Below are 22,668 nucleotides of genomic sequence, written 5' to 3' on the forward strand. Positions count from 1 at the left end.
ACAGGATTTTGCCATGATAAGATTCTTACGTAAACAAATTCTCGTAAAAACCTATGTAACTAGAAATAATTAGACACCACATCAAGGGTAGCTTTCTGATAAAGTAACAATACACAAGCTTTTAAAACAGGAATTCTAATCTTTCTTCCTTTTTTGTAAATTCCACAACCTATAGATCAAGCTGCGTGCGCAGGTGGTTCTTGTTTTTAAGCCATCATGCATTAAAATCTCAAAGCTATCCTTATAAATTCAAATCATTCGTCTGCCCTCTGTTAGGCACGATGGGGGTCATTGAAACTCCTAGTTTACATCAATATTCACACGACCTTTTTGTCGCTACATCCTCTCCTCACAAAGAATTTCCATTGCTCACCAACATACACGAAAAATAAGCAGACACAAAAATGTAGGTAGAGATGGCACAATAAATTATTCATACGTTTGAAACAAAGTCCTGACATCATTTAATCTTTTCAAGTAAAGTTTCGGACAATGGATCTTATTCCATGCATTTTCCAACCATCCATCCACCACACCACATACACACATATAACAGCCAAACACATATTTCTTATTTGTAATAATATGGAACTAAAACTAACTAGGGCTTCTTGGATCATTTTAAGAGCCAAGTCTAGCTACTACTCTACGATCCTCAACAGGCGATCGGGTTTTGGTTGGACACACAGAATTAGCTGGTAAAATATACACAACTGGAGGAATAATCTTGATTGAATAAAATGTTCAGAACACTGCCAAATTCGCCCAATAAACTCTAGCACACTGGGAAGATGTTGATTATACACTACACGTACAAAAAAAACAACTCCAGTAGGTTTTTCAAACTTTCTCTTCTTCTACCTAGTCCTTACAAGAGAGTTGCTTTGCTTTGGTTAGTGCTGTACAGGTCAAGATCGGGCATAATGAAATCCGTTTTTTTAATATAATAAATCAGAAAACCGTTTATTTGAAATATCTTAACTATAATAATATATAACAAACACCCGAACAAACAATGGGTTTCTGTCCATTAAATAAAATATTCACTTGCTTTAGAAAAACATGATTATCACTCTTTGCGTAACCCAAACTTTTCTGTATTTAGTAAAACATAGACCAATTAAAAAAAAAAAAAAACCCTCGGCCAAACCTGACAGCACACACACAGACAAGCCAGCGACAGTATAATCTGTTGATCTATACACATTAACACAAAAGTTAACCTGGTATTTTTGTCAGGCTGTTATCATCTCGTTCCTTTCGTCCATGAAGGGCTTGGATTTCCTTGAACCTGTAATGTCATGGTTATGTAAGTATATTTGAGGTTGATTCTTTTGCACAAACTTGTACACCATATAGTTGACCAATAAACAACTTACACCAAGAACCACCGAAAAAGGAAATAAAGCTTTTTATGAAATAAAACATAAATTATCTTAGGAGAAATATTAGTTGTATTTTTTTCTCTGACTAATCTGTGTATAATGAGACCGACAAAAGCTCACAATCCGGGGACTTAACCCGAACACACACTCACACAAGCCAGCAAACACTAATGTTTCTGTTTACAGCCATACACTAAACACTAAACACTCAATCTAACCTCCATTCGATTTTCTCCCTTCCTTCTATTGCCTTGTTTCTGGGTTGTACTTGAATCTGTCTGGGCCTGTACAGCCATGGACACATAAATACACACAGGATTTTTTTTCACAGCAAACAGTATTATTATTTCAACACTAAGTAGACAAAGAAATACTTAGACACAGAAGTGTAGCTGTTAGCATTGTTGACTTGAACCTTACACACACACAGAAGATGCTATATGCACACTCTCCTTACACTTACACACACACAAGCCAGCGCGTACGTATGTTCCTGTGAAAAGCCATAAACTGAACACTCAAGCTAACCTTCATTAGTTCCATCGTTCTCCTCTACTTCTCCATTGTTCGTTGGTGAGATTGTCTTCACTCTGTTTGGCCCTGCAATGCAAACCACATCAACATTGACAGACTTTCTCTTTTAGAACAAGCTGCAGTATGAAAACGATTCACCGAAAACCTACATACAATAGGAAATACTCAGATGCACAAGTGTAGTTGTTAATTAAAGAAAATATACACTGGTCTTGAAAAAGAAATGACTAGTAATCTATTTCTGTAACCTTTTTGTCTTTGTATATTGTACAGCAGTACAAATGACTATCACCACGGTTGACACACAAGGGGAAGAGCCGTTATTATCGGGCTTTTGTTTCTGATTGGATCTTTACATTTAACACAACACCATCCTTTTGTTTCTCCAGTGTTCGTTTTACCCAAAAATGCTGACACAAGTCAGAAATCACTTATGTGTCCAATTACAGCCTTACATTAACACTAAAACTAACTTCCATTACTTTTTTATCCTTCCTTTCGCCTTCTTTCCGTTTCGTTAGTGGGAAGTGTTTGAGTCTATTTGAGCTTGTAAAACCATGGTTATGTAATTATACACAGGATTTTCCTTTTCACACCAAACTGTATTACTAGGTCTTTTAGTCCCATAAATATTTACAGGATTTTGCCATGATAGCAAAATGTCTTACGTAAACAAATTCTCGTAAACCTATGTACACTAAGAAAAAATTAAACACACAAGGGTAGCTTCTGATAAAGTAACAATACACAAGCTTTTAAAACAGGAATTCTAATCTTTCTTCCTTTTTTGTAAATATAGTTAATTAAGCTGCGTGCGCAGGTGCGTTCTTGTTTATAGCCATGCATTAAAATCTCAAGCTATACTCCATAAATTCTATCAGTCATCTGTCCTCTGTTCCACGATGGGGGTCATTGAAACTCCTAGTTTACATCAATATTCACACGACCTTTTTGTCGCTACAAGCCTCTCCTCACAAAGAATTTCCATTGCTCACCAACATACACGAAAAATAAGCAGACACAAGTGTAGGTAGAGATACAATAAATTATTCATTAGCTTTGAAACAAAGTCCTGACATCAATTTAATCTTTTCAAGTAAAGTTTTCGGACAATGGATTCCGTATTCCATTGCATTTTTCCACCATCCACCACACACACATACACACATATAACAGCCCGCACATATGTTTCTGTTAATTGTAATATATGGGAAACTAAAACTAACCTTCTTTCATTTTAAGATACACGTCTACTACTTCGCCGTTCGGCGATGGGTTGGGCTGGAATCTGGATGATCCTGCAACAGCAATAAGCATCAAGATGTTACAAAAAAACAACTCCAGTAGGTTTTTCAACTTTCTCTTCTTCTACCTAGTCCTCACAAGAGAGTTGCTTTGCTTTGGTTAGTGCTGTAAGGTCAAGATCGCATAATGAAAATCCGTTTTTTTTAATATAATAAATCGATTTCAGAAAACCGTTTATTTGAAATATCTTAACTATATATATATAAACACCCGACAAACAAGAGTTTCTGTCCATTTAAATAAAATATTCACTTGCTTTAGAAAAACATGATTATCACTCTTTCGTACCCAAACTTTTCTGTATTTAGTAAACAATAGACCAATTAAAAAAAAACCCTCAGCCAACCTGACAGACACAGACAGACAAGCCAGCGACAGGTATATATCTGTTGATCTATATACATTTAACACAAAAGTTAACCTGGGTTATTTTTGTCAGGCTTGTTATCATTCGTTCCTTTCGTCCATGTGGAAGGCTTTGATTTCCTTGAACCTGTAATGTCATGGTTATGTAAGTATATTTTGAGGTTGATTCTTTTGCAACAAATTCTTGTACCCATACATAGTTGACCAATAAACAACTTACACAAAGAACCAAAGAAAAAGGAAATAAAGCTTTTTATGAAATAAAACATAAATTATCTTAGGAGAAATATTAGTTGTATTTTTTCTCTGACTAATCTGTGTATAATGAGACCAACAAAAGCTCACAATCCGGGGACTTAACCCGAACACACACTCACACAAGCCAGCAAACACTAATGTTTCTGTTTACAGCCATACACTAAACACTAAACACTCAATCTAACCTCCATTCGGATTTTCTCCCTTCCTTCTATTGCCTTTGTTTCTTGGGGTGTACTTGAATCTGTCTGGGCCTGTACAGCCATGGACACATAAATACACACAGGATTTTTTTTCAACAGCAAACAGTATTATTATTTCAACACTAAGTAGACAAAGAAATACTTAGACACAGAAGTGTAGCTGTTAGCATTGTTAACTTGAACCTTACACACACACACACACACAATTATAGACGCTCGCAAGCAGTATTTTATCTGTGTGTTTGCTCATCTACATTCATTACTATAACAAACACCCACTAGCTTGTTTAGCATCCTTTTGGTTTTTGTGGTACTTTAATGGGATTCTATTGGATTGAATAAACCTAAATAAAAAAACTAAAACTAAATTACCAGATGCTATATCCACAACACATTTTATTCCAAAACTCACATGCATATGTAAACTGATGCTCAAACATTCTTGAATAATGAAAACGTTTGATGTTTTTGTTGATAGCTTTCTATTTACCATCAAAACTAACATTTGTTGTTTACACCGAGGTTTTAAGTGATTCTATTTGTTTCGTTAAAGCTTGAAAAGTTAGGGCCAACTCAAATTTTTAACTTGTTTTTATTCACACTAAATCGTCTTACAACATCGGCTCATTTGTAGCATATATATAAATACACGAACACGAAGAAAAACTGAGAAAGATTAACTGTCGTAAATTTAAAAAAGCTTTAAAAAATAAAAATTTGTAGTGTAGCTGATTAACTTCTATTTGTAGGTGCACCGCTCAGGCTCTATGCACACCGTCCTTACACACTGACACACACACAAGAGGCTATATGCACACTCTCCTTACACACTGACATACACACACACACATGAGGCTATATGCACACTCTCCTTACACACTGACACACACACAAGCCAGCGCGTACGTATGTTCCTGTAAAAAGCCATAAACTGAACACTCAAGCTAACCTTCATCAGTTCCATAGTTCTCCTCCACTTCTCCATTGTTCGTTGGTGAGATTGTCTTCACTCTGTTTGGCCCTGCAATGCAAACCACATCAACATTGACAGACTTTCTCTTTTAGAACAAGCTGCAGTATGAAAACGATTCACCGAAAACCTACATACAGTAGGAAATACTCAGATGCACAAGTGTAGTTGTTAATTAAAGAAAATATACACTGGTCTTGAAAAAGAAATGACTAGTAATCTATATTTCTGTAACCTTCTCGTCTTTGTATATTGTACAGCAGTACAAATGACTATCACCACGGTTGACACACAAGGGGAAGAGCCTTAATTTTCGTGCTTTTGTTTCTGATTGGATCTTTACATTTAACACAACACCATCCTTTTGTTTCTCCAGTGTTCGTTTTACCCAAACATGCTGACACAAGTCAGAAATCACTTATGTGTCCAATCACAGCCTTACATTAACACTAAAACTAACTTCCATTACTTTTTTACCCTTCCTTTTGCCTTCTTTCCGTTTCGTTAGTGGGAAGTGTTTGAGTCTATTTGAGCTTGTAAAACCATAGTTATTTAATTATACACAGGATTTTCCTTTTCACACCAAACTGTATTACTAGGTCTTTTAGTCCCATAAATATTTACAGGATTTTGCCATGATAGCAAAATGTCTTACGTAAACAAATTCTCGTAAACCTATGTACACTAAGAAATAATTAGACACACAAGGGTAGCTTCTGATAAAGTAACAATACACAAGCTTTTAAAACAGGAATTCTAATCTTTCTTCCTTTTTTGTAAATATAGTTAATCAAGCTGCGTGCGCAGGTGTGTTCCTGTTTATAGCCATGCATTAAAATCTCAAGCTATCCTTTATAAATTCTATCAGTCATCTGTCCTCTGTTCCACGATGGGGGTCATTGAAACTCCTAGTTTACATCAATATTCACACGACCTTTTTGTCGCTACAATCCTCTCCTCACAAAGAATTTCCATTGCTCACCAACATACACGAAAAATAAGTAGACACAAGTGTAGGTAGAGATACAATAAATTATTCATTAGCTTTGAAACAAAGTCCTGACATCCAATCAATCTTTTCAAGTAAAGTTTTCGGACTATGGATTTCTTATTCCATTGCATTTTTCCACCATCCACCACACACACATTCACACATAAAACAGCCCACACATATGTTTCTGTTAATTGTAATACATGGGAAACTAAAACTAACCTCCTTTAATTATAAGATCCATGTCTAGTACTTCGCTGTCCGTCGATGGGTTTTGCTGGAATCTGGATGATCCTGCAACAGCAATAAACATCAAGATTAACGCAGGTTTCTTTTTTCCAACAAACTGTATAAACTGTAAAAACGGTTCGTTGGAAACCTACATACAGTAGGAAATACAGACACACAGATGTAGCTGTCAATCAAGTAAAATATACACAACTGTTAGAGAACAATAAATACCAAAGTATTTTTCTACTAATCTTTGAATAAATAGTTAAGCAGGACACTGCCAATTCGCCCGAGTGAGCTTTTCGTGCGCACACTGCAACTTGCACTGGCGACTTTTTCTGATGTTGTTTACACTGTACATGTTACAAAAAAACAACTCCAGTAGGTTTTTCAACTTTCTCTTCTTCTACCTAGTCCTCACAAGAGAGTTGCTTTGCTTTGGTTAGTGCTGTAAGGTCAAGATCGCATAATGAAAATCCGGTTTTTTTTAATATAATAAATCAGAAAACCGTTTATTTGAAATATCTTAACTATATATATATAAACACCCGACAAACAAGAGTTTCTGTCCATTTAAATAAAATATTCACTTGCTTTAGAAAAACATGATTATCACTCTTTGGTACCCAAACTTTTCTGTATTTAGTAAACAAAAGACCAATAAAAAAAAAAAAACCCTCGGCCAACCTGACAGACACAGACAGACAAGCCAGCGACAGGTATATATCTGTTGATCTATACACATTTAACACAAAAGTTAACCTGGGTTATTTTTGTCAGGCTTGTTATCATTCGTTCCTTTCGTCCATGTGGAAGGCTTTGATTTCCTTGAACCTGTAATGTCATGGTTATGTAAGTATATTTTGAGGTTGATTCTTTTGCAACAAATTCTTGTACCCATATAGTTGACCAATAAACAACTTACACAAAGAACCACCGAAAAAGGAAATAAAGCTTTTTATGAAATAAAACATAAATTATCTTAGGAGAAATATTAGTTGTATTTTTTTTCTGACTATTCTGTGTATAATGAGACCGACAAAAGCTGACAATCCGGGGACTTAACCCGAACACACACTCACACAAGCCAGCAAACACTAATGTTTCTGTTTACAGCCATACACTAAACACTAAACACTCAATCTAACCTCCATTCGGATTTTCTCCCTTCCTTCCATTGCCTTTGTTTCTTGGGGTGTACTTGAATCTGTCTGGGCCTGTACAGCCATGGACACATAAATACACACAGGATTCAATATTCACACGACCTTTTTTTCGCTACAATCCTCTCCTCACAAAGAATTTCCATTGCTCACCAACATACACGAAAAATAAGCAGACACAAGTGTAGGTAGAGATAAAATAAATTATTCATTAGCTTTGAAACATCCTGACATCCATTCAATCTTTTATACTCGTCCTGGTATATTATTTTACTGTGGGCCAATTGATTTTTAATGGCATTTGTTTTCTACACAAACGTGCGGGTGGTCGTCTTCGGGCTTTTACCTTTCTGATCGCATCTTTACATTTAACACAAAACCAACCTCCATTCGTTTCTTGAATGTTCTCTTCCTCTTTCTCGCTCGTAAAAGGTATTTCGTGGGTTCTTCCTGAACATGATAAACCAAGGAAATGTAAATATGGACAAGATTATCTTTTTTACAATAAAATATCTTACAAAAACCACCAGCTCGCATACACACACACACTTAGACGAACGGATGTTCCTGTTTACAGAAAATAATTTCACTGAAAAGCAAACCTTTGTAAACTACTTTTATCGGATTCTTAAAATCGATGTTCAGGAGTCCTTTTGAGCCTGCTAAAAAAAAGTCATATAAATATTTACAAGATTGTCCCTTTTACAATTGTCGCGTATCATCTCCTTGCATTTCCCGGGATAAGATAGAGGAGGGACATGACTTTCCAATGAAACTAATGAGCGTGGAACGCAACAAAGACGAAATGGAACAGTACAAACAAAAACTTTATTTACACTCAAAAATAAATACCAAAAGCCGTCCATCTATATTAAAATACATATTTGCTTACATGCTGAGAAAAAAAAAGCGCTAATAATCCCTCGCGAAAAAAAAAAAAAAAAAAGACGAGACTGCCCACTAAGTGATGTTGAAAAAAGACAAAAACAAAACGGGACAATGGGATAATTATGACAAAGGAAGGATGCTTGGCAGGCCAGTTTGAGTTCGCCAGAGATTGACTTTACACAAACACGAACACAAAAGCCAGCACGTACGTATATTCCATTTTATAATAGACAATTTAAAAAATATAGCTAACCACCATTACCTTTTCGAGTTTTTCTTCCTTTTTCCGGTTCCCAGTACGCGGAGCCCTTGTATTTGTCTGAACCTGTGCAGTGACAATCCAATAAAATACACACTAGTTTTTAAGAAAAAAATAAGTAAACCGTCATCCTCATCTTCGCAAAGATCGTTCGGCAGGTCAGTTTTAGCTGGCCAGCGACTGACTTTACACACACACACACACAAACACACAAGCCAGCACGCACGAGTGTTCCTGTTTACTGTCATAGTGTAACACTAAAGCTAACCACCATTACCTTTTCGAGTTTTAATTCCTCCTTTTTCCCATTTCGAGGCCGAGGGGCCCTTGTATTTGTCTGAGCCTGTACAGCCATGGTCATAGACATATTCACATCATGTTGCCTTTCACAACAAACTGTATTACTGTTATGCTTCATCACTTATCTACGTACAGCAACAAATACTCAGACTCACAAGTATTGATGTCCATAAAGTAAAAATACGTTAGGTTTTTTTTAAACATGACTACTAATCTGTTTTATTCTCTTTGTGTGTACATACATACTTTGGCAGGCCAGTCTATCTTCACTGGCGGTTGACTTTACACAAACACACAATTTCACGCGCAATCATGTGTTTACAGACACAATAAACACGAAAGCTAACCATTGTAAGTTTCTTCAGGGTTCTCTTCCTCTTCTTCGTCGGTCGGCACTGATATGATCTTGACTTTGCTTGAACCTGCAATTCCAAGTTCACATCAAAAAATTTATACAGGAATTTCTTTACAGCCACACATTTAACACTAAAACTAACCTTCATAAATATGTTCTATGGACTTTATCCACACACTCAAATACACACAAGCATGCACGCACATATGTTTATGTTTACAGCAGGTCATTTAACTCTAAAGCTAACCCAAATTAGTTTGTAAAGCATCTTTTACTTTTTGAAAGTTTTTGAACAAGATTCCCATGGATTGGTTCGACCCTGCAAAGAATATATACATAGATTTCCAAGATTTTAAATTCGACAACTGTCCCCTAGCGACATTGAATACACCCTCCACTAGCCAACTACATGTGTCCACTAGCAGAGCACTTGTGTCCACTAGCCAGCATCTTGTGAGTTGTCTCCACTAGCCAACCACTTGTGTCCACTAGCCAGCCACTTATGTCCACTAGCCAGCCACTTGTGTCCACTAGCCAACCACTTGTGTCCCCTAGCCAGCATCTTGTGTCCCCTAGCCAGCCACTTGTGTCCCCTAGCCAGCAACTTGTGTCCCCTAGCCATCATCTAGTGAGTTGTGTCCACTAGCCAGCCACCTGTGTAGAGTACCAAGAACCAGCCCCACAGTTTCCCATTGACTCGTGTGGTCAAGACTGGCTGTGCCAACTAGTGGCGCCCTGCTCCAGCCGTCTCTCACGGCCTTAACTCCAACTTCTCTACTCTGGTGTCCGCGTGAGGTCAAGCCTCATGGACTATGACACGTGGACTTGCTACATTGTCTCTCGCAGGCTGAAACCAATGGCCAGCGCCTACCACACCGAACAACGGTTAAGTGGAGACGTTTTTGCGAGCCTGACGGAGATCGCAGGAAGCGAACCCCCACTGGCAGAGACAGCAGCTCCAGAAGCTTAAACCAGACGTCACGTGACTTAGAACGCAAATGACGTCAAGCGCCATGCGCGTCAACGAAAAAGGTCTCGATCCTCGGGAAAACGGGATAAAAATATCTTTAAAAATGGCGTCAGAATGGCGTCTGCTTTATGCTGTATTTCTTTTTACGAGAGCATGACTTCCGCTTTGATAGACAGACATTGAAAAATGTCTCACAGCAACAACAAACTGTCTGACGCTAACGGTTAGTCGCAAACCTACCAAACCAGACACACGTGCAGTGACAATCCAATAAAATACACACTAGTTTTTAAGAAAAAAATAAGTAAACCGTCATCCTCATCTTCGCAAAGATCGTTCTGCAGGTCAGTTTTAGCTGGCGAGCGACTGACTTTACACACACACACACACAAACACACAAGCCAGCACGCACGAGTGTTCCTGTTTACTGTCATAGTGTAACACTAAAGCTAACCACCATTACCTTTTCGAGTTTTAATTCCTCCTTTTTCCCATTTCGAGGCCGAGGAGACCTTGTATTTGTCTGAGCCTGTACAGCCATGGTCATAGACATATTCACATCATGTTGCCTTTCACAACAAACTGTATTACTGTTATGCTTCATCACTTATCTACGTACAGCAACAAATACTCAGACTCACAAGTATTGATGTCCATAAAGTAAAAATACGTTAGGTTTTTTTTAAACATGACTACTAATCTGTTTTATTCTCTTTGTGTGTACATACATACTTTGGCAGGCCAGTCTATCTTCACTGGCGGTTGACTTTACACAAACACACAATTTCACGCGCAATCATGCTCCTGTTTACAGACACAATAAACACGAAAGCTAACCATTGTAAGTTTCTTCAGGGTTCTCTTCCTCTTCTTCGTCGGTCGGCACTGATATGATCTTGACTTTGTTTGAACCTGCAATTCCAAGTTCACATCAAAAAATTTATACAGGAATTTCTTTACAGCCACACATTTAACACTAAAACTAACCTTCATAAATATGTTCTATGGACTTTATCCACACACTCAAATACACACAAGCATGCACGCACATATGTTTATGTTTACAGCAGGTCATTTAACTCTCAAGCTAACCCAAATTAGTTTGTAAAGCATCTTTTACTTTTTGAAAGTTTTTGAACAAGATTCCCATGGATTGGTTTGAGCCTGCAAAGAATATATACATAGATTTCCAAGATTTTAAATTCGACAACTGTCCCCTAGCGACATTGAATACACCCTCCACTAGCCAACTACATGTGTCCACTAGCAGAGCACTTGTGTCCACTAGCCACCATCTTATGAGTTGTCTCCACTAGCCAACCACTTGTGTCCACTAGCCAGCCACTTATGTCCACTAGCCAGCCACTTGTGTCCCCTAGCCAACCACATGTGTACACTAGCCAGCCACATGTGTCCACTAGCCAGCCACTTGTGTCCACTAGCCAGCATCTTGTGAGTTGTTTCCACTAGCCAACCACTTGTGTCCATTAGCCAGCCACTTGTGTCCCCTAGCCAGCCACTTGTGTCCCCTAGCCAGCATCTTGTGTCCCCTAGCCAGCCACTTGTGTCCCCTAGCCAGCATCTTGTGTCCCCTAGCCAGCATCTTGTGTCCCCTAGCCAGCATCTTGTGTCCCCTAGCCAGCCACATGTGTCCACTAGCCAACCACTTGTGTCCCCTAGCCAGCATCTTGTGTCCCCTAGCCAGCCACTTGTGTCCCCTAGCCAGCAACTTGTGTCCCCTAGCCATCATCTAGTGAGTTGTGTCCACTAGCCAGCCACGTGTGTAGAGTACCAAGAACCAGCCCCACAGTTTCCCATCGACTCGTATGATCAACACTTTCTGTGCCAACTAGTGGCGCCCTGCTCCAGCCGTCTCTCACGGCCTTAACTCCAACTTCTCTACTCTGGTGTCCGCGTGAGGTCAAGCCTCATGGACTATGACACGTGGACTTGCTACATTGTCTCTCGCAGGCTGAAACCAATGGCCAGCGCCTACCACACCGAACAACGGTTAAGTTGAGACGTTTTTGCGAGCCTGACGGAGATCGCAGGAAGCGAACCCCCACTGGCAGAGACAGCAGCTCCAGAAGCTTAAACCAGACGTCACGTGACTTAGAACGCAAATGACGTCAAGCGCCATGCGCGTCAACGAAAAAGGTCTCGATCCTCGGGAAAACGGGATAAAAATATCTTTAAAAATGGCGTCAGAATGGCGTCTGCTTTATGCTGTATTTCTTTTTACGAGAGCATGACTTCCGCTTTGATAGACAGACATTGAAAAATGTCTCACAGCAACAACAAACTGTCTGACGCTAACGGTTAGTCGCAAACCTACCAAACCAGACACACGTGCAGTGACAATCCAATAAAATACACACTAGTTTTTAAGAAAAAAATAAGTAAACCGTCATCCTCATCTTCGCAAAGATCGTTCTGCAGGTCAGTTTTAGCTGGCGAGCGACTGACTTTACACACACACACACACACACAAACACACAAACACACAAGCCAGCACGCACGAGTGTTCCTGTTTACTGTCATAGTGTAACACTAAAGCTAACCACCATTACCTTTTCGAGTTTTAATTCCTCTTTTTTCCCATTTCGAGGCCGAGGAGCCCTTGTATTTGTCTGAGCCTGTACAGCCATGGTCATAGACATATTCACATCATGTTGCCTTTCACATCAAACTGTATTACTGTTATGCTTCATCACTTATCTACGTACAGCAACAAATACTCAGACTCACAAGTATTGATGTCCATAAAGTAAAAGTACATTAGGTTTTTTAAACATGACTACTAATCTGTTTTATTCTCTTTGTGTGTGTGTGTACATACATACTTTGGCAGGCCAGTCTATCTTCACTGGCGGTTGACTTTACACAAACACACAATTTCACGCGCAATCATGCTCCTGTTTACAGACACAATAAACACGAAAGCTAACCATTGTAAGTTTCTTCAGGGTTCTCTTCCTCTTCTTCGTCGGTCGGCACTGATATGTCCTTCAACCTTCTTGAACCTGCAACTCCAAGTTCACATAATTATGTACAGTATGTGTATACTACTACTACTACAACCACCACTACCACTACCACTACCACTACTACTACCACTACCACTACCACTACCACTACTATTCTAATTATTATTTGAAAGTGTATAATGCTTTTTGTCCACCATTTTAGGCAGTCTCAATGCGTATACTAAAAAGAGAAACAAAAGAAAGAAAAACGAAACAAGAAAAGAAAAACAATCAAATATAATAAGAACCTTAAAAATCAGTTGTAGTTGTTGATAACAAATCACGTTTTCTTTTCACAATGAACTGTGTTACTTAAACACTTTATCACTAACCAACTTACACTAAGGAACGATCAGACTGACAAGCGTTGTTGTTGATCAAGTAAAATATACACTTTGTGTTTTAAAACAATACTACTAATATTTCTTACTCGTCTTTGTTTACATGTAAAGCTGGGCAGGCCAGTGAACGTTGGCCTGTGGCACACCTAGGCAAGCACACAGATAGCTTCCTGTTTAGTCATGCATTTAGCACTAAAGCTAAACTCGATTTCTTTCTTCAGCCTTCTCTACTTCTTCTCCGTTCTTGAAAAAAGTCAACGTTGATCTTTGTATAAATAGTTTGGTAAGCTCGTCCGTGTGTTGTAGTTTACAGTCACACATTAAAAAGACTGAAGCTAACCTCCATTAGTGTCTTCATTATACTCTTTTTGCTCCATCTCATCTACGTCGAATCTGCTTGAGTCTGGAAAGGAAAGGTCACATAAATATTACCAACTTTTCTCTTTCACGTAAAATAGTTTTGCAAAAACGGTTTATCAGTAACCTACATGCACGAAGAACTACTCCGAAACACAATTGTAGCTTTCTCTTACAATGTAAGTTGTTTTACGAAAGCGGTTCATCGCTTACCTATGTACACAAATAAGTGCATACACACGCAAGTAAAGTTGTCTATAAAGTAAAATATACACTAGCTTACAGAAAACTTGACTACCAACATATCTTTCTTACACATCTTTGTATTAATAGTTTAGCAGAGCAATTAAAGTTCGCCGGCGGTTAATTTTAAACACATTCCAGCAGGCAATTATGTTGCTATTTATAGCCATACATTTAGCACTAAAGCTAACCTTTGTTGCTTATGGCCATCCCTACATCGCTAAAATAGACGGTCTGTGATCCCTTTGAACCTGGAAAGCCAATGTCACACAAATATTCACAGGATGTTGTCTTTCACAACAAACGGTATCACCAAACCGCTTCATAGCTCACCTACGTACACAGACACACAGACACACTAGTGCAGCTGTCAATGAAGTACAATCTACTCTATCTTTCAAAAACATGAATACCCATGTATTGGTCCTACTCGTCTTTGTGTGTACAGTTTGGCAGGCTGTTTGAAGTTGCTGTCAGTTAAATTCACACACACACACAGATGTTAGCGCGCACGTATATTCCTCTGTACAAAGATAAATTTACAACAAAAGTTTACCTTCATCGGATTCTTCATCGGTTTCTTCATCAGTTTCTTCATCAGTTTCTTCATCAGTTTCTTCATCAGTTTCTTCTTCTTCCTCGTTCGACGATGAATCACTGTGGATTTCGTCATAGTCTGGAAAGCCAAGTTGACATCGATATGTACGGGATTTTATTTTTTACAACAACAAATGTTACTATGAAGACAGTTTATTGCTAACCTATGTACACGAAGACATGCTCAGACACACAAGTGTGGTTGTCGATAAAATAAAATATACATTAGGTTTTAAAGGCCAGCACCACGTATGGTCAAGGCTCCCTGATTCTCCTGTGGTTCACAGATTAAAATAATGTTCCTTCTTTTAAAGCAGTCTGATGCACGTAACTATCACTAATTGACATTCACACCAACACACTCAAATACACACTAGTACAGACACTCGCACATATACATTCAAACTCATCTTCGCAGTTGCATATCTACCTGTCGGAATAGATGCCTACCAGACAAACACTGAGCAATAAAGCCATTTATTAATTCAACAAAAAATAAATAAATACAATAATAAAAAAAACCTCATAGAATAACGAATTCACAAACTAAATTTTCAACTTTGAAGCTTCATGTTTTCAAAATGTTTGTATCGTATTTAAATGCATGGATAAAAATTGATAAATTTATGTTTGAACTCTTGCAATTACACCGGAACAAAAATTTATATATATATTAAAGACAGAGAAAAGGCGAGCGCGCGCGCACACACACACGTGTGGTGATTGATACAATGTAATACACTTGCTGTCTTAAAGCAAGACTTATCTTATACACCAATGAACTGTGCATGCACAAAAATGTTAGAGTAGATTAGTTTGAGTGTACAACATAAAGTTTACCTGCGTCACTTATCTCATCCACGTAATACTCATGATAATTCTTATCCTCATCATTCCCATCATCATTCACATGCTGTGGTTGAAAATATTCAGTCGATGCTGTGTCATACGGCTGAGCCCCTGGTGATAATGAAAAATCTGGTCTTGAGAGATAAAGGCCAAATAATTCTTCTTTTTAAGAAAATGACAAGTTTTTTTTCTCAAAACAGTCTTCTGCATTCAAATTTATATACACACAGTTGCACCATCATAAATGTGTGTGTGTGTGTGCCTGCATAAAAGGTAGGCGTAGGAATTTCATGTAAAAAATAGGCATACCCATTTCCTATTTAAATATACATAATCGACATAAAATGTCACCTGTAAAATATGTGTAGTAAAATTTTACACAGTTTAGGTATAAAATATGTATAATAAAAGTAGACATACACATTTCATGCATGAAATTCGTATAATAACAGACATATTTCAGAAACAAAACATGTAAAATAAAAGTAGGTGTAATAAAAGTAGGTATACGTATAAAGTAAATGCTATGCCACCTTCCGTATCATCATTGAGTCTGTTAAGTAGCAGTCCTTCATCTCTATAACTTTTGTGGACTTTGAGAAGGCATTCGACAGCGGAGACAGGGACATCATCTGAAGCCCGATGATCCACTAGGGCATTTCACCTAAGCTCATAAACATTATCCAGAGGTTGTGCAAAGACCCATCCTGCCAAGTTATTCACAATGGCAAACTCACTAAACCTTTTGTAGTGAAGACCGGCGTAAATCAGTGTTGAATTTTATCACCAACAATCTTCCTGATGGTCATAGACGGGATTATGCGCAAGACAATCCAAGACAACAACACCTGTATCCAGTGGACCTTTACCATAGAGCTAGATGATCTGGACTTTGTAGATGACATTAGTCTCCTGCCTCATCGGCAACAACTTACACAAACCAGAGTAAGCTAGCAGAGGAAGCAGTGAAGACTGGCTTAAAGGTCAACAGAAAGAAGACCGAAGTGATCAGAATCAGCAACAAGAAGAACTCCCAATCCAACTTCAAGGAGAGAACATCCCGGAAACAGACCGCTTCACGAATCTGGGGAGCATTGTCAACAAGGATGGTGGAGCGGATGATGACATCGAAAGCCGCTTTCAGCAGCCTACGTCCCATCTGGAACTCCCGAGCATTGTCCTTCCGTATTAAGACCCGCATCTTCAACACCAACGAGAAGGCAGTCCTACTGTATGATTCTGACACCTGGAGAGTGACAAACATCATCACCAACAAGCTCCAGACCTTTACCAACCGATGCCTGCGCCATATCCTTGGAATAAGATGCCCTGAAAAGATCTCCAACAGCAGCCTGTGGACAAGAACCAACCAGAATGCCACTAGCCAGGACATCATAAAGCGCATATGGGGCTGGATAGGAACACCCTGCACTAACCAGCTGACACCATTGCCAGGCAGGCTCTTGACTGGAATCCTCAGGGGAAGAGGAGAGTTGGAAGACCAAAGCAGACTTGGAAAAAAAGAGTAGAGAGCGAAGCAAAGGACATGGGAACCACATGGGCCCTGCTGAGGGGGGCTGCCCTATACCGGATCCGCTGGCGAGGTGTTGTTGCGGCCCTATGGTCCTCCAGGAGTAAAAAGGACTGACTAAACTAAACATTGCGTGTGGTTAATTGCATTATCTTTACTAATTAATGTTTTTTTTCTTATTCACTTACTTGCCAAACAGATATCAGTTTGTGAAGCAAAGGTCCATAGTGCTAATACTGCCAGTCCTATCACGACCATTCTAGACTCTGAAACATACAATTGAGGCAATAGAAAGTAAAATCGTCGTCGGTCTGATGAAAGTTGTGCCATGTTGACTTATCATAGACAGTCTATCTGCACTGAGCTCCTGTACCATAGACATCAGTCGTCACAGTCGTAACCTCGTATTGTCTGAGTCATGTAAGTCTGTGTCACATACTTTGACAAACACTTTGATACTCTAGAATAGCTTCATTGTCATCGTTGTTCGGGTAACATTCACCTCATTTTGTGTGGGAAAGAACTTCCGGAGACTGTTTCATGCTATCGTTTCGAGAACACTCTGTACTCAACACTGTGGTCGAGAAAGAAGCAGAGTTCACTCTCAATAAATCTAATAAAAGCTAACTTTGATTACCATCGTGTCAATTATGTCGGAATTGTTGTTTACATCGAGTTTGTTTCTTTCCTTGTGAGACGAGGTCTGGTTGTTGCTGAATTATAAAGGGAAGAGTGCTTCCACCTTAAGGCAATTTCGCACTTTGGGAATGGGAAATCAAGAAATATAACAGATAGGGGACGAAAGGATGTCTTGAGGAAAAGACAACATTAGCAAAGTAAGTTACAAAAAAAAAAATTTAGAAATCAAACGAGTGGCTAAAAGAGTTGACCTATATCTGACCCATGAACCAAAGATGCTAGTGACAGGCTGTCCCAGCAAAATCCGTGAATTTTAATCTGTCTAATCTTGTTATAACCTTTGACACAAGCCTAAAACGGTAGATGGACAGGGAGAAATGTGTGTGCCTGCTTGAGTGTGTCTGTGAGTGTGTGTGGGAGTGTGTGTGTGGCGGTGGAGTGTGTCTGTGAGCAGGGCCGCCGAGAGCCAGCCCGGGCCCCGGGACAGACGACCTCCCCGGGCCCCTTGTACTTGTAATCGTAAATTATTTTCCCAGTATATAATGTATGTTTACAATTCGAATCTCAATATCTACACTTCATTCAGTAACGAAATATAGACTGCAAACAATAGGACAAGTGCACTAGGATCTACATCACTACTTGACCATAAAGTTGTTTACATGCGAGTGGTTAGTAAATGAGGACAAATGATGTTAAAGGATCAGACTTGTAGCACCCCCCCCCCATAGTAAGGACTGTTACGTCAGCAGCGATGTCAAAACCTCGACAGATTAGAACAACTGCTAGAGGTATCACATCGCCTTTTGTTCTAAGTGCTGCGCTTTTGTACTAAGCTCACTGACGTGCAAGGAAATGTTCTCTATGTAAGTGATTTATACTTCTACATGGAAAGAGGAAGAACCGAAGAAGTAAATGCCTAAACAAGTCTCCATCGAGTGTCGTTAATAACCTCATTAAAAAAGTGTTTGCTGCGACGAACAGCAGAGCACATCAGTTATCATTTTTATCAACTTACATAACCAACACGCAGCACCTATCGAAAGTCCCTTCCTATATTATTCCTTTAGCAAAACCGCACGCGCGCGCGCGCACACACACACACACAATAACTACACACACGCATGCTGTTACACGTAAACAAATATCTGAACTGAACTGTCGCCTTCAGACTCTTTAAAGCAGAAATTTTGAATTCATCCAACTTTTTACGAAGCATAAACTCGGTCGACTTCAACCGCCATCAGTCACTAGCCGTTAAAATACCTGCTGAGTTTTAGAAGACAAAGCAACTGTTTTAAAGACTAGTTAGCTAGTAACTGTTAATACTTTTAATATTTAAGGAGATTAGAAAGTTTTGTAAAAATGACAGAAAAATAGAAATGTTTAGCATATTTTAGCTGAATCGTAATAGTTCCTAGAACAAAGTTATACAGTACTAATATTGTCATTTTACCTGCTGACTAAAAACTTTATCAGCTTTTCTCACAAACTTCATTATTGTCAGTCAATTTGAGACGCTAGTCACTCTCATTGACACTGATGCAAAGAGCAAAAGAAGGTCGGAGGCCGATGTGTTATTACAGGGCGATGCTGGTACATCGCCGGAGGTCGTGCGATCGTCCCACACCTTTAGTTACAGTAGTCAGAGTCCTCCCCTTTCCACCCACCGTGCGAACACTGTCTCTACATTAAATTACCTTTCTCATGCTAGCCTCCTCTTTATCATCCTCCTCCAGCTCCAAACTTCCCGCGACACCACCGTGATCAATTTATAAACCTAATATTTGCGGGACAGCAGTTTTTAAAATGTTTTGCAATAATGTGTTCTATTTTGCTGGCTGCGATAGTATTACAGGATAAAATAGTCTCATTGTATCAAGGATCTACTGTGTAGACTAATGTAGTTGTTTGTTTGGTGATGGAGATACGGTTAAGGAAAGTCTCAGTGTTGCTTAGTAACTACGAAAAAAAGCAGCCTTGATGTCTCTCGCTTACAGGCTGCAGCGCCAGGGGCGGGCCCCACCATGTCGGTTCACAGAGTGGCCACACATCAGTAACATACCTGCCTGATCTCCACTGTTCATTCCGATTTGCTTGCAGGGCCCGCCCCCTCCACCACCCCACCCTTCCCCGTAGTGGCACCTGTAGCCAGCAATCTCATGGCACCAACGTTCTTCAGGGCGGTTGACACGCGATAAAATCTTTGGTGTCCAGCGGCCGTCACCTCGGCTTGTCCAGCGAGAATATGATACCCGCTGACTACACTTCTCACGACAGGCCCCAGCACCCCGAAATTGTATTCTACAGACTTGAAACTCAACTTCTGCATGTGTAATGCTTGGGTGTTCTGTCCTTAGACCTTTCTTTAAAAGAAAAAGAAAAGGAGAAGAAGAAAAAAAAAAATCCACTGACCAAGGCCGGGCCCCCTTGACAGCCGCGGGCCCGGGTACACCAGAACCCCCCTGTCCCCCCTCTCGTCAGGCCTGTCTGTGAGTGTGTGTGGGAGTGTGTGTGTGTGTGGGAAGTGTCTGTATTTGTGTGTGTGGGAAAGCGCGCGCGCGTGTGTGTGTGTGTGTGTGTATGGGGGGGGGGCGGGCGGTGTATGTATGTGTAGGAGTGAGTGTGGGTGGGGAAGTGAGTATGTGTGTGTGTGTTGGTGGTGGGAGTGTGTGTGTGTGGGAAGTGTCTGTAGTTGTGTGTGTGGTAAAGCGTGTGTGTGTGAGTGTGTGTGTGTATGGGGGGGGGTGTATGTGTGTGTGTAGGAGTGAGTGTGGGTGGGGAAGTGAGTGTGTGTGTGTGTGTTGGTGGTGGGAGTGCGTGCGTGTGTAAGAATGTGTGTGTGCGCGCGCGCTGCGTTATTGTCTGTTAGCAGCACTTACATCTAGGATTATTAAGCATGGACTATTTCAGAGGGAATATTAACACACATCCATAAACTAATTAGTAAAGACAGACTAAATGTTATTGACTATGACTACGCAGATAAAAAGGGATAAAATTGTTAACAATGTAGATTATTCCAATTGTTAAAGTATTATTTTCGTGTAATTTAGGCGATACATTGCTCACTCAAACAAAAATTGTGTAAATGTGAATCTATACTGCTCAGATGAAAGTATGCAAAATACATTTTTGATGATAGCATCCTAGGTTAGAAATCAGATTCATTTATTGTAATCAATAGGCAGAATGCACTTATGACAAATGCCTCTAGAGCAGTATAAATTAATGATAAGTACAAAGGGAAACAACAATCTTGTAGGAAATCTTCATACATTTTTATAATAATTTCCCCTTACGTACAAGATAATCGACACTTAGTGATGAAAGTAAGAATTGCCGATATTTCTATATTCAATCTCAATTTTTTCTATTTTTACTAAATTGATAATTTATGAAAAAAAAATCTAAAAATCAGAGAAAGAGACATGCTAATTGAATACATATACTAATTGTTTGAATTGTGAAGAGGTCGCTGGTTTACCTAATAAAGAAATGTATAGGCTACAAATGCTTTGATATAGTCAGTCCCTTCACAACCGATGTTTTCAACGAGGGTAATCAATGGTCAACAACTTACTCATGAGTGTCAACAATAGCTTAATCAATGCCTTAATATCAGTCAGAGATTCCCTGGAAGTTTTCTGTCAACTCTGAGGTTATTGTTGAAAGATGCTCAAGAGTAGAAGATGATCAGAGACTGAAATGACTATCAACTGAAATGTAGATAATATGTTCGACATGGTGACCACTTGTCTTTTAGGATTACAATAAATATTGAATTGAACGTGATAAACATGCTTATCATTGCTGTTTCTCGTCATTTGTTATTTAATTTACTAACCTTCTCACGATGCAATAGCTTCTTTCTGAAACCACTGCCTCCAAGAAGGCAGAAGAGAGACGAGTCTGCTCTTCGTAACAACCGGAGTCAGGCGGCTCCACCTGTCCAGATGCTCTGCAGATGGTCTGTCCACGCTTATTTAAGACATAATAGGTCCATATGTCATATCCAATTATTTTGAAAATCTGTGACAACAATTTTCTTTATTTTCGACTTGCTGTGAGTGCGTTTTAACAGTCAGACGACTAAACCAAACAACAGGCAGCATCGTGTGCATACATCTGCTACTGATATCATATTCTTCTTTTAATTTCATGGAAGAATTTATCAGCAACGTGGTGACTGAAGTCCTCTATCAGCTCTTTTTACTCAACTCATTTTGACCCTGACAGTTGAGCCCACCTGTGCTGCATTGCTTTCTTATAATTCAAAATGCATTTTTTAACAAAACATGTTCAGGTGTGTGCTATCATCCATTACAAAAATCCTATAACTAATTGTGTTTTATTATTGAAGCACTCTATTATAGCTTTAATTCAATAAAATTAAAATTAATCATTTCGGAACATATTATTTTAGTAAAACAATCGTTTTATTTTTATGCTCTTCGAACATTCGACCAGAGGACACTTCGCCGATGTCACGTTCGTATTATCGGTTGAAAGAGAATGAAGAATTTCAGATGAAAGACCAACCAGAATGGGTAGCTGGTCTTTTGCAGATATTGATAAACACTAAACTATAAACTAACCTGTAAATTTTAGCCTCTAAAACACATCCGATAATACCTATGACCCATTAGCGCCTGTAGCAGTGTACTACGTCATGGTAGTACACCAATCACAGCGCTGCCAGCAGCCAACATCACAGAGAGAAAGAGAGTATGAGAGAGAGTTCGGGTTAAAAGGATGCTGAAAATCAGAACGGGAGAAAACTGGACAAATAAAACTGTACATGTTCCCGATGTGCTTCCCAGTCTCAAACACATTTTTTCTATAGTTTTGAACTCCATGAAGACTTCGGGTATATATAATACAAGTCTACTGGCTGGGTTACAATG

At 39.2% G+C, this 22,668-nt stretch overlaps 1 protein-coding gene across 1 annotated transcript; it reads right to left on the reverse strand.

Moving 5' to 3' along the window:
• Positions 1–1,653: 1,653 nt before the first annotated feature.
• On the reverse strand, positions 1,654–21,938 carry LOC112576229 (uncharacterized protein DDB_G0283697-like; the record flags this gene model as incomplete). Its single annotated transcript, XM_025258525.1, is given in 23 exon segments — positions 1,654–1,669; positions 1,914–1,985; positions 3,146–3,217; positions 3,646–3,717; positions 4,034–4,102; positions 5,001–5,072; positions 6,235–6,306; positions 7,006–7,077; positions 7,392–7,460; positions 7,791–7,856; positions 8,557–8,619; positions 8,831–8,896; positions 9,201–9,275; positions 10,642–10,707; positions 11,016–11,090; positions 12,749–12,814; positions 13,127–13,201; positions 13,886–13,948; positions 14,337–14,396; positions 14,702–14,821; positions 15,583–15,702; positions 17,311–17,388; positions 21,609–21,938. Coding segments are annotated over 22 exon segments (1,571 nt in total), but the record flags the coding sequence as incomplete, so codon positions are not given.
• Between the last annotated feature and the right edge of the window lie 730 nt (positions 21,939–22,668).

The sequence above is a fragment of the Pomacea canaliculata genome, linkage group LG11, assembly GCF_003073045.1.
Source record: "Pomacea canaliculata isolate SZHN2017 linkage group LG11, ASM307304v1, whole genome shotgun sequence".
Classification (NCBI taxonomy): domain Eukaryota; kingdom Metazoa; phylum Mollusca; class Gastropoda; order Architaenioglossa; family Ampullariidae; genus Pomacea; species Pomacea canaliculata.